General features: G+C 51.6%; 1 protein-coding gene across 5 annotated transcripts in view; it reads left to right on the top strand.

Annotated features, from left to right (window-relative positions):
* Window positions 1–12,892, top strand: part of DAAM1 (dishevelled associated activator of morphogenesis 1) — a 98,707-nt gene that overhangs the window by 32,184 nt on the left and 53,631 nt on the right. For all 5 annotated transcript variants that reach the window (XM_052783492.1, XM_052783488.1, XM_052783489.1 and 2 more), the window contains one exon: window positions 7,012–7,235. In XM_052783492.1, the coding sequence (XP_052639452.1) occupies window positions 7,053–7,235 (183 nt within the window). In that variant the 5' untranslated portion in view covers window positions 7,012–7,052. The remainder of the gene's footprint in view (window positions 1–7,011; window positions 7,236–12,892) is intronic.

The raw sequence follows: 12,892 nt of genomic DNA, 5'->3' as shown, positions 1-12,892 counted from the left end.
GTGAAGGTCTTCTCTGCAAGGCTGCAGGCTTTCAGGAGAGCCCCAGGTCAGTGCTAATCTTTCCCCACGCATGACCTTGGCTCTGAAAGGGCTGTCTCTGCCCCTTTGAGCCCCACCACAATGCAGCACCGACAGCTGCCGCCCCAAAACAAGAGCGGGGTGAGGGGAGCACTGGGAGCAACGGTCCCTTGGCGTTGCCTTTCCTTTCTGCCAGGTTTTTCTGTGCTGCCTTTTGAAGCCAGACCGGGGCATGGGGAGGGCAGAGGGATGCTCCGGCATCCTTCCTGGAGAGCCCCCCTGCCGCCTCCACCTCCCTCCGCCTTACTGGGAAGTCTCTTGGGTTTAACTCACCTTCGACAAGTGTTGTGCCTGGGTTTCAGGATGCAAATCATTCAGGGCATTTAAGGGAGGAATATGTGACTTGAAAACTCTTTCTTCCTCCTACCACCAACCCACCCCTCTTTTTTGTTTGCTTCTGCAAAAGAAGGACCATAAATCCACCTGGCTGCTGGAAAAAAGGCACATGTGCATTTGTAGAATTGGGTCATTTAGCACCCTAGTGAGTATTAAGGAATATATATATATTTATATAGGTTCCCAAACTGGGTCTTTTCTGTGGTTTCACGCTTGTTGTCCTTGTTCCTGAAATAAATGGCATTTGCCTGAGCCGATCTGCTGGAGCTCCCATAAGAAGCAGTCTGTAGCGGTTTAGAGGATCTGGCGCCGGCACTCAGCTCGTCACCGATTAAGTTTACCCTTTTAGTGGAGAACTTGTGACCTCCTTCAGTGTTACTGCACTACTCACCATCTAGCTGACTGGGAAACTTCCAGCAGGGTTTGGTTTCTAATCCTCAAAAACTAAACAAAGTTTTGCTCCAGCAGCATCTTCCCTGGTCAGATTCACCTGTGCACTGAGCTGTGCTGGTCTCTGCAACCAGCAGAGGGGTAAAGGACTGTGTGAGGATGCCCGGGGCAGCTCGTGCCATGGAGGATGGATGCTGCAAGCCCTCAGCACCTTCTCCTTGGACCCAGGCTTACCTTCATGCCCTGGGACAGATGTGGTCCTGCAACACACCAGCAACCATCCCTTGCTCCAGACTTTTGCTGGCTTGCCAAACCAAGCGGCACTGCTCTGAGGATTGATTTCAGTTGGAGAGTGTTAAGACAGATCTCATCTCACCCTGCTGTGCGCCACGCTCTTCCCCACAAAAAATGGATTGCAGAGTCAACAGCGTGTGTGCTTCCCTTGGCCGGGAGCTTGCTCGTGCGCCGGAGAGGCGACTTGCAAGCCAGGCTGTGATATTCTCGCAATGCGATGGAGGTGGTTGCTCTTTTCACTGAGTAGCATCATCAACACCTCCCTGGGGGGGAGCCTGGGAGGGAGCCCTATGCAGACACATACAAAAAAGCCTCTCCCAGCACTTTCGCTGCTTGCAGTAGATGTAAATTTTGTTTAGATGGAAAAAGGAAGGCTTTTTCTGGTGTGTTACAAATTTGTGCAACCGGGTTTCCCCCAACCCCAATGAATGTATAAGTGTTTACTGGCTCTGTGAATCAACTGGTTTGATTTTTCTTGCTGAATTTCACCATCGAGCCCCTGAAGCTCGTCTGCCCTTGAGCAGCATAAAATGCCTTCTTGCGAGACGGCAGGCCCCGATGTACACTTCAGGTTGTGACGAATGCCACAAGAAAAGGAAATAACACAAAGAAGAGGCAACACATTTTAGGCGAGCGTTGGGTTTTTGATGGTGCTGGCAGATGGGGCTTTCCAGGAGCGAGCTGAGAGCCTGCGACTGCAGCCAGCTCCTGTCAGCATCCTTTGGGTACTGGGCAGCCCGAGCAAGATTTGGAGATGCAAAACTCTCTTTGTTGGGTTCATGGAGTATAACAGGATTTCTGGGAAGGGGGAGGAGGGTAATTCAGGATTTGGCAGATGTATTTATAAATCCATGAAACCCAAGTCTTTGAGATTTGCTTAGGCTGAGAATTAGTGCTCTTGTGATTTAGCGATGAGTCAGGCTCCTCCTGGCAGCTGATTTTCCTGCGGCTTCACGGGAAGGGTCCTGTCCCCATGCCCTTTTGCAGCTGCTGTTTCACAGGTAGATGAAGGGGGAAAAGGCAATCGTCAAACAATTTAAAGCCTTTTAGCCGAGTGTTTTGGGGTTTTCCCCCCCTCCTGCCAATGTGCACGGATTTTCACCAAACGCAAACATTCCCCTCCTGTGCAGCCTGTGCCTGAAAACAGCTTTATGCTGGAGAAAAAGGTTTTTGGAAAACAGCATGGGAGCTTGTGGCCAAAAAATCATCCTGGTTACTTTAAATAGGAAAAGCCATGCTGGGGATGCTGGCACCGTGCTCAGCGTGGGATCCATGCTGGAGGTGCTGGTGATGGGCTCAGGTCCTCCAGGCTTCTGCATTGGAGGGGAGGTGGCTCCTGCTTAGGGGACGGCAATCCTGTTTCTGAGCTTTTCATCCACGCAAGGGCTCTATTTCAAATCTTTCATTTTTAAAATTAAATAATGCTTGGGTCCCCCTTGTTAAAAAGTGTTTCTTTGCACCGGCTTTGGTGCAAACATGAAACGGAGCAGCACTTCTCACTCTTGAGAGGGGCGAGCCTAAATGCTGCTGCCTGATCGGATGGGCAGAGCACCACGCACGCGTTTCGGAGGGCTCGCAATTGGGACCTAAACCAAGAAGAGGTGAGGTTAGTGAGAGGAGCCAGGGAGGGTGCTGGCTGTCTTGGGTCCATAAGGTGAAAAATCCAAATGTGCCCGGGGAAGGCTTTGATGCTTCTCAGGGGATGCCTCAAACGTACAGCTGGTCTGAAAAATACTGTGGGAGCATCCAGTTTTTATTGCCGTGGAGGTCTGGACACGACTTACAATGGAAGGAAAATCATCTAGAAATATTTGCTTAAAAAAATGATGCAAGTATTTAGTGGGTTTGACGTGCACCTCGGCACTGCGCCCTGCGCTGGGTGTTACATGCATGGGGAGAAGCATTGAGGGGGAGGGTGCACCATTGCTCAGTGGTGGGATGGGACAACCATAGGGTGCAATGTGTAGGATGCCAAATTTCTGCCTTCTACGTGCTGTAAAAAGTGGTTCAGGACACCTGGCTCTAGCACTTGGTGGGGGTGACGGTGTCTTCCAAAACTGCCTGCGGAGGCCAAGCGCCTCTCAGCTACCGCCAGCCAAGGAGGTCACTTTGCAGTGATGGAAGAGAGCCAGAAAATTTCTGTCGGTCAGGAGCATCCCAGGCTGCACCAAAACTCTATGGGGTGCGGGGAGGCAAAGCTTGGCGTGGCCCAAGATGCCGAAATCGGTCGGGGCTCGGCAGAGACGGTCAGTGAGCATTACTACGCTTGCACAAAAATACTCTCCCCTTGTGCAATGCACTGAAATAAAGCTCCCCGTTGAGAAAGAGCTCGCTCAGGATCCTGCATCCTTGTTTTGGGAGGGGATGGGAGAGGAGCCAGAAAAACAACACGCTAATATTCATATTTGAGGATTTAGCTCTTAGCTTCTGGGCGGGTTTGGAGGCGGGTGTGAAGGGGAGCGTGCATGCTCCTTTGCATGTGTTTGTACCCTTGCTGGGTATTTTTAGGCTGCAGACCGCAATGCTGTAATACTGGTGCTGGCTTTAAACCAGCTTGTTGGGGCATCAGTCACAGACAGGCTTTGGCAGCACGTTGCTCTACGCGGGCTAATTTAGCTTGCCGAGGAGGCTGTTGAATATGCAAGCGGTAATTGCTGCTCTCCTTTCCTTAAAGCAAAGGCGGAAACGACACCGGGGTCCAATTTTCTCCTAATGACTGATTTCATTTAAGCACTGCTCAGGGCGATGTAGGCTTGATGCTTTTTTTTAGGGCTGGGAAAAAAACCCAAAACTTGTCTCTCTGTGCATCGCTGAACTGCAGCCCATGGCCTCTGTCTTGCGTGGGGATCCCAGTCAGTCCTGGTGGCACATGTGAGCTAAGCTTCTTCTCATCATCATCCTCTTCTCCCTGGGCTTCCAGGCTGAGCCCATCACACACACATTTCCACCCTTGTTTCTGTGAAAGCAAAGTTGTTTGGGAATGATTCAGCCCCATCAGTCCTGCCTTGGGATTTGGGGTTTGGCTAGAAGTTCCTTCAGTGAGCCTTCCCATCCTATCTTCCCTGGCTCTGTACATACAGGGCAATTAAACTTAATTTATTCTGGCCTGCTCAATAGTAAAGGCCAGAAAGCACCATTAGATCACAATCTGACTTAAATTTATTGATCTAATTAGCTCTTAAAGGTATAAATGGGAGGTGGGAGCAGGACACTTAACATGTGGTGCTGTGTGGAACTGGTCCCTTCTGCTGTCCTTAATGCAAGCCTCCAGGTTGCCAGGGGCTGTCAGTTTTTCTCCATGAATAACTGATTTCTGTAGGTTTAGCAGGGAAGGAGAAGGCTGTGTAGCTGGACTTCTGACGGTGCAATCTGCACTGTCTGCCGCTCCCCAAGACCTGCCAGCGAGCTGTGTTTTGATTTTGATCCATCATGTCAATGAATATTCATCAGCCTTCTGAAGGTTTAATGCTATTTGCCTGGTAGCTAACATATTCTCTCTCTAACCCTTTTTAGCCTTGATTGCTAATAACCTACAGCCCACTCAGCCTGCACTATAGGGTGGTTTGGTTTTTGTAATTGTTTATAGATGAAAATGAGGAACCTCAGTAGCTCCAAAGTTGGAAGCAGCTCAAAAATACCTTGTCTTGGTTGCTACATGACTCTCTGCTTTAAAACCCAAAATAAAACCTTGTCTTTTAGTCTGTCATTCAAACTCCTCGTAAAACATCGTCAGGAGCGTGTATCTCTGAAGAGCAGGTGTTGTTCTGATAAAAGCTTTCAGTACATTTTTGCAAGCCCAAGTCAGAGCTTGTACATAGCAGCAGGTTTCAAGGATGAAGTTGACATGGTTTTGAAAATGGGATGGAAAACACCCCGTGGAAGAGGAGAACAGGTCTGTTTGCTCCGGACCAGCTGCGGGAGCAGGATCAGGCCCTGCTCTGGGCATGGCGTGGCTGTACACGTGGACTGGGAATGACCAAGCAACCAAAATTTGCACAGCTGAGGATGTATGGGTCGGGACCAAGCTCCTGCGCCAGGCATGAAGCACTGGGCAGCCACCAGCATCTCTGTCTGTGCCCTGCTCCTCGTGGCTCTTTAAAACCCCAGTCTGCAATGTTTTCCTCCACGTTGGAGGGGACAGAGGTCTGTGTGCCTATGGTTTTTTGTTTCCCTCCCTCCTCTAGGAAAGAAACTCCCCAGCAGGTCCCAACCCCCCCTAACACTGAAGGGATGCCAGCAGGCTGCTAATGGATTTGCTGCGGTGCTGGCTGCGGAGGAGCTGCGATGAGAGAGCTTTCATGGCAGCTGAAATTCCTCCAGCAGCTGCATTTTTCTACATCCAAGATGCTAAATGTGAAATGAGATTCAGGGCTCTTTGGGAAGAGGGACCCTCCGGACTGGGCATAGAGCAATTGCACAGCCTGGGATTATCCAGTGTGAAGACCCAATAGCTGTTTCCCACCGTTCGTGGTTCAGCAGATGATTACACCATGTGCTAAAAACGTGACATCGAAGATAATTTCAAGGGTCAGATCCTCTGCTAAAGTAACGTGGGTAGAGCCTAAATTTTCTGCAAGGTCCCTATTTTGGGAGGGCAGCGTTTGCCATGCAAGCGGTGGTGCAGGGTCTGACCCCAGGTCTGCCCCCAACCTGCCTCCGGTGCTGGCTCTCCACGGGTCACAGCAGCTGTTTATTTGGGTGTATAAATCTGTAGTCAGAAGGGAATGGCTGGCTCCAGGGAGATCAGACACTCCTCTTCAAATGACGACCTTTTTTCCCAAGTCTCTTCATAGCTTTGTTAATAAATCTGAGTCATCCTTATTTCAACTTTCTGCATTAACCTTGGCTGTTTGTCCTGTCTCTTAACATCTCGGCGTCTTGTTTCGCAGAGATAAAATGTGTGGGTGTGTGGCTTTATAAGACAAATGTTTAGGCTTTTTAAAAATTCTCTACTTTGCTGGTTGACTTTTTTTGTTAGGGTGTTTCTCTGCCATCCTCATTCCTCGTAGGTGGCCCTCCTCTTATATCGTTGTCTTCACAGTCACAATTTTGGGACAGTATTTGCCAGGTCCTTGACATTAGCAATCAGGCAAGACACATGTCTCCCACCCTGAGCTTTGCTCCCAACCTGAGTTTCAGAAATCAGCAAAACCCAAGTGACCGCCAGCATGAGTGGTGCCCGACGTAAGCACTGCGTAGGAAAGTCTGAGCTACCGGCACCGTGTGATTTTTATCAGCTGAAATCGCGTCTTGTAAATATTTACTGGAATTTCAAGTAGGGTTTATCTAATTAAAGCCAAGTAAAACTTTCCATGAAAAAAACCCGCCCAACCGGCAGTTGCCGGTGGATGTTTAGGGACACGTTTAAGAGCTGAGGGGAGAATATAAGATATTTTCTCAGCTCTGCTGCCATCTGTGGCTCAGGGCATCCTGAGCCACATGAGGTCTTCAAGCACTGAGTCATCCATGCTGGGGACCATGTACCTGGTGGCTCTGAGTAAATCCAGCTGTTCCTGGCAGCAGCCTCCCAAATTTGCCATAACCCTAGCCGGACTGAGACGGGGGCTGGCCTGGCTGCCACCGCACGGGGAGGTCGGCGGGGATTTGCTGAGATTTGCAGCAGTGGTGGGGGTCCAGGACCCCTCTCCCTACGGGGATGGCGGCGTGTCCCCCCTGCTGCTGCCGGCTTCGGCACAAGGCAAAGCAAATGTATCTTTTTAATTCGCGCAGTCGTCAAGGTTGCCAGGACCGTAAACGTCAAATCTGAGCAGAAATATTTGGCACGTAAACCATCTCCGCTCTTCCCCTCCGCACCGAGCGCGTGGGTGGCTTTGATTCCTCCTCCCCTCGGCGGGACGGGAGCGCAGCGCTGTGGGGCAGCTGCTTAAGCCTCCTCTCTTCTCTTCCCCTCAGGATCTAGTGCCCAGGAGGGAGGGACGCAGAGGATTTTGGCCATGGCCCCAAGGAAGAGGAGCGGTCGGGGGATCTCCTTCATCTTCTGCTGCTTTCGCAGCAGCGACCACCCCGAGATCACGTACCGGCTGCGCAATGACAGCAGCTTCGCCCTCCAGACCATGGAGCCCGCGCTGCCCATGCCGCCGGTGGAGGAGCTGGACGTCATGTTCACCGAGCTGGTGGTAAGTAGGATGCTTTTAATTTTTATTCCCTCCCCAGCCCCTGGGTGTTTTTTCCCCTCTTTCTAGTCTCCCCAGGCTTGGTTTTGAGTTTTCAGGCAAGCTTTGGTGTGAAGGGAGCATCGGGGCTGCTGTTGGGAGTGGTTCTGCACTGAACCTTGAGCTCTGCTCCTCCCTAAAGTCCTGCCAGTTTGGGGTGGTTTCTATTTCTTGTTAGAAAGCCTTGATTTCTTAGAGCAGGGGCTGGGGGCTTGTCTGGCTTTGTGCACCTCTGGGGTGATGCAGGGCTGTCCGAGCCAGTAAAGCAGGTTGTCCCTTGTAGGTGCAAAGTGACTTTACTTGCTGGGCACTCTGCTTCACAGAGATCCTTGGGTGTGGGCTAAATTGAGATTTGGAGAGTCAGGATATTGTTTCTTTATCCCTCGGTACCAAAACCCTGAAAAACATGGAAAAAAAAAATTGACAGCCAAAAAAGCTTTAATTTCCTCTAAGCGAAAACATTTTGGTGTGGTTTGTTGGATGGACCCAGAGTGCTCCACTTGGAGTTGATTCAGCAGTGAAATGGGATTTCTCTACGGTGTTTTAATGCACAGAGGGAGCTGGGAGTCGTGACGCTGCTCAGTCACACCTCATGGTATAGCATGTCGTGTTAGATGCCAGGCAGTGTGGTTTTGGTGACCAAGCCACTTGGTAGAGGAGAGCTCCAGGTTGTATGACGAGAGCCAGTTTTGGCCAGATGTCCTTCTCCGTGGACAGGATGAGACGTCTGGCAGACTGGGACACCCAACACAGCACGGTGGGGATGAGACGTCCCTGCAGCAGGACTCTTCTTGCAGCAATTGTGCAAAATGCCGCTGGTCAGGTTTGGTCTGTTCAGGTGGAGTGACTGCCTCTGTTCCACGTTCTTCTCCACTGATAACTTGGCCAAATCAGATTTTCCTGGGGAAATTCTTTCCCATGGAAAACTCTTCCCATGCCACAGCCAAAGGCGGCGTAAGGGCTTGTTGCGCTGTGGCTCGGCATCGCCAGCCAGGCTGAAGGAGGCATGTACGCAGCCTCACCTGCTGGAGCCCCACCAAGCCTGCGGCACCTCGTCTCAGCCCAGGGTTTTCAAAGCATCTCCCCCAAATTCAGCCAGATGCTTGATGCAGAGGCTGAGCCACAGGGAACCGCTGTGTGTGCGGTTGAGGCAGGAGCCCAGCGGTGCTTGCAGGGACCAGTCAGGCCCGGGACACACCCTGGTGTGGCCCTTCTGCTCTCCATCTCTTGCTCCGTGCTACCGAGATTTTGGGTTTTTTCCCCCAGCCAAGGGTGGGAATAAGGCTCAGAGGCAGCTGCTGCTCCAGGGCACACCGGCAGCAGGAGCCATGCTGGTTCCCCAGGGACTGAAGTCATATAGGGAGGGGGGACAGCGAGTGCTCACCATGCTGCTGTGCAAGCAGCTGCAACCCCCTGGCTCCCCAAAAAACCCATCAGGCAAATCTCAACCCGAGCCAGTGCCGGGTGGGAAGGAGGGGGAAACCAAGCTCTGCCCCGCGGGTGCAAGAGGGCAGATTCCCATTCAGGGGAGTGAAGTTGCAAATCCCCCCCCCCCCCATTACAACAGCTCCTTCTTGCTCTCAGTAACCTGTTGGTGTCGGGTATTAAATTTCAGCATTAGTTAAATGGTTTGGAAAGTGTCCCACTGTTTCTGTATAAACCCACTGTGTAACATTTGGAAGAGAGACAGAGAAAGCACTCAGAGGTGCTGGGCTGATTTTTACGCCTGCAGGAGCCTGATGCAACCCGGCCTGTCACGCTCGACTGTCCAGCGCGGGATGGCTTGTGCCCGCTCTGTGGGAACAGGGCTCCCTCCAAAGTCCTCGGTTGTCTCGGTCGATTGGGTTGAGGGAAGTCAAAGGGGTTGGAAGGGATCTGGAGACTTTGCCAGCTCAGGTTGGTCCTTGGCCAACTCTTCTCTTGCAGCTTAATAGTGACTTTTCTGCCCCGTTTGTTCCCATTAGGGTCTTGGAGTGGCAGGAGTGGAAGATTTCAGGCCTGGGATGGGTGGTATCTTTGGGGACGTTGCAGCAGTGGGTTTGGTCACCGGGCTGGACAATCCTCCCACAGAGACCAACATTCCAGCAGGGTCCCTGCTCTGCAGATCCCAGCCTGCTGCATACACCAAAGGGCAAAAACTCTTTCTTTTTGGAGCCATCCCTCAAAGTATTCTCTGGGCTTCGGGTATTTTTTAAGTGTGCCTGTTGGTCTGAGTCAGGAAACATCCGTAGCGTGAGAAATTGGTGATTGTCCCGTGCCAGCGGCCAAGGACGAGGGCCTGAGCTGCAGAGGGACGTGGAGCAGCTGTGACTCCAAGGTCAGCTAAAGGCGTGATCTACTCTCCCGGTGTCTGTTTTATGGCCTGCTTTATGTTAGATGGACACTTTGGATTTTAACTAGAATAGTTAAATAGAATAGTTAAATATTTAGGGGTTTATTCTGTGGCCCTGCAAGTGTTTCTCAGGAGGAACAACAGGGAAACAAGGGATGGGTTTTTTTGCCTGGGCACAAACAGGAACAATTAGCCTGTAAGAAATGCCCGATTTCATCCCGAGCTGCAGGGACAACGTGCCCTGTCCCAGCCAGCGGTACGCAGCAGGGAGCCTGCCTGGCTCAGGGCAGATGCAGATGTTGTTGCTGTGGTCAGTGACTGATCGCTGCTTCCTCCCGGAGGAAGCTTTTCCCTTTCCCTTCCTTTCCCCCCGCCTGCGCTGAATGGGTTTTCATCGGGGTATTGTTGGGATGTCGCTCAAGCGGGCACCAGCCCTGTCTGAAAGGCTTTTCTTTGTCCGCTGTCCTGCTGGGGCTCCGGCCAGACTCAGCCACCCAGGAAGGAGCAGGTGCTGGCAGGGAGGCACAGACAAAAGCAGGGTGTTTCAGGAAGATTTACTGATTTGCAGCTCCCTTGGCTGGGACAAGGTTTTGCAATTTCGTGCAGCTCTCCTTGCATCGACACCGGTGCAACCGCCGGCTCAGGCCGGCGGTGTTTGCTTCCTGGGGCTCGTGCAGCGGTGTGGTACCTGCCAGGCAACATCCATTGGATTTAAGGAGTTGCGGGAGCCATTGGTCCTCCCGTAGGACACATCAGGAGGATCGCTGTGCCGTGGGGCTGCTCAGCCCCGGCAAGGGGGAATATCTGGGGCTGCGCGAGCTGCCTGCGAACCAAGAGAACAAAGCTGTGCCATCTGCCACGGCTTCTTTCAAGAGGCTCTTGCGTATCCAGGCTAACAATACGGCGTTTCTTCAAAGGCTGAAATCTTGCTTGCACACTCAGAGAAAGCACTTGCAAAGCTCCACATAATGGGGCCATATGGTAGATCTTGCCGTAACAATCCTCCCTATTTTCTGCCAGCAACTAGACTTTCCACCAGATGGGTAAATGACTGATGTCCTTTATATCTGCTTAACACTCCCTGTCACTCTGAGGTTTGTAATGAAACGCTCTGTGTGTGGTGGTGTGCATCGGCCCCACGGGATGTGCACCGGGCGGGGGGTGGAGGCACGGGGGATTGAACGGCTTGGTCTGGAGAGGGCAGCGGGAGCCCCAGCAGGACACAGGACCCCTCGCTGGCACTCTTCCCGGTGGGGCAGCGTCTCTGTCCCGGCAGTACCAGAACGATGCTCCGGCAACTCCTCAGACCACCTGGATGCTCGGAGGAGCTGCCGGGTCCAGCGTGGCTTTGCTTGCCTCTGGAGCATTCATTGTCATTAGCAATGGGGAAGAAATTAGAGCAGCCACCGTCTAGCCCTGCATCCCGCCTGTGATATGCAGCAGCCCACTTGTAGCCTATGAAACCAGAACAGGTAACTTTCCCCGGGTCCCTCTGCCCAGACTTCAGCACCCAGCAGGTCTTAGAGACCTGGGGAGGTGATGCCAGGAGGCGGGTGGCTGGTGGCTGTGCAGTGTCCCCAGCCCCCTGGGCTCAGGACTGGTGCAGACCCTTGCCCGCTGGCGTTGCATGGTGTTAGTCACTGCCTTCACTGGGATCTGCTGGAGGGGAGATATTCACACATGGTCTCTGAAGTGCTGGGCTTTATGCCTTCCCCTCCCGCAACGTGGAAGGCTGCTCCATCCCTCCCTGCTGCTTTATGAAGTAGTGGAAACTTGGGAGCCTGGGGAACAAAAAAAAGGTCTCTGGCAGCTTACAAGATTTATTACAGCATTTGTTTTTGCTGTACTTGGGGCAACTAGTGCATTTCATTAGAGCCGCTCTTTGGATGCTATCTGTTAGGAGATAGCATCCCCCGTCACAGAGATTAATTCTGTGTCGCCTTTGAAATGCTTCATGGTGGGCGATCGGTCTGTGGCTCATGATGTGGGGTGCTTGGGTAAGATGCTCCATGCGTAACTGTCCCGCAGAGCCGTGCCTTCCTGCCCTCTCAGCGTGCTGGGATGATTGCAATTTTATATGCTGCCCAAATGGGGAGCGGAGGACTACCTCAATGCGAGGAGAAAGCGGCGGTGCGGTCAGTGTGAGCACTGTTACATGTTAATAACAGTGCCAGGTTGGGAACTCATTGCTAGAGATATCCAGTTTTACTTAGGAACTTAAGTAATGTGCTTTTCCCCCAGTTTCTAATCCAGTAAGGAGAAAGTATGAGGTTTTTGGCCTTGCAAAACAACACGGCTTTTAAGTAACAGCTGAGGGATCAGCTGCAAAGCCAAGCTTTGCATTTCATGCTTGCAGGTCAGCTGTCATTTTTTGCTGCCTGGTCTTTGCAGCATTAAGGACTTCAGGATTTTGTGAACCACTGAATAGTGGCCGAAGCCATTTTCCCCTGTATATGCAAAGAAAAGCATGCAGTTGGTACCCAGAAAATTGTGTCCTGGGCAAAACACCCCTTTCTGCAGAGTCACTCCAGGGTCAGACACTCAGCACGGGACTTCTGACCCTGTCCCACCACCATCTCCCAAGACCAAGCTCCCTTGAGCTTATGATTGCTTTTAAGGAAGAAAACCAAGTGATTCGGTAATGTCTGCTTTTAAATTCACTCTGCAGGGAACCATGTGGACACTTTTACAGGTCTGCCCAGGTTCTGCTCATTAGATGCAAACAGCCTGGACCTGCCAGGCTCCCAGCCCAGCCCAGCCCACCACTCACAGCGCTTGTTTTCATCACCTCGTGGCATTACACCCTCACAGATAATCTCTTAAATGTATGTTTTAATAGGTAAGCATCTGATACAGAAGTCACACACCTACTTGGTGAGAAAATAAGGATTTTCTGCCTACACGCGTTCCACGAACCTGAATGAAGTAATCCACTAAGGAACGCTATATTTCAGCTGAAGCATTCATGTAATTGCAATATCTGTAACAGCTACAAACTAGTGTGGGGGCTTGCCCCAAAACCATGCTGTTCCCGACCTGTAATTTTACAAAGGAGCCATGTTATAGCACAATGTGAACTCCAGCTGAAGGTAGAGAGCACATAAGAAACCCTTTTGTTTCCAGGAGAAGTACAGCTGAAGTGGAAAAATTATATGGTCTACCTGCTAAATGCTTTCCACTTTGCACTTCGTAAAAGAGGAGGCCACATCCCTGGGAGATGCGTGGGCAGCTCATTCGGTAACGCGTCGGTGACCTTAATTGGGGCATTTAGGTTTTTGGCTTGCACCGG

The sequence above is a fragment of the Harpia harpyja genome, chromosome 3, assembly GCF_026419915.1.
Source record: "Harpia harpyja isolate bHarHar1 chromosome 3, bHarHar1 primary haplotype, whole genome shotgun sequence".
Taxonomy (NCBI): domain Eukaryota; kingdom Metazoa; phylum Chordata; class Aves; order Accipitriformes; family Accipitridae; genus Harpia; species Harpia harpyja.
Note: the sequence above shows the minus strand (reverse complement) of the source record. Positions and strands in the feature narration are given on the sequence as shown.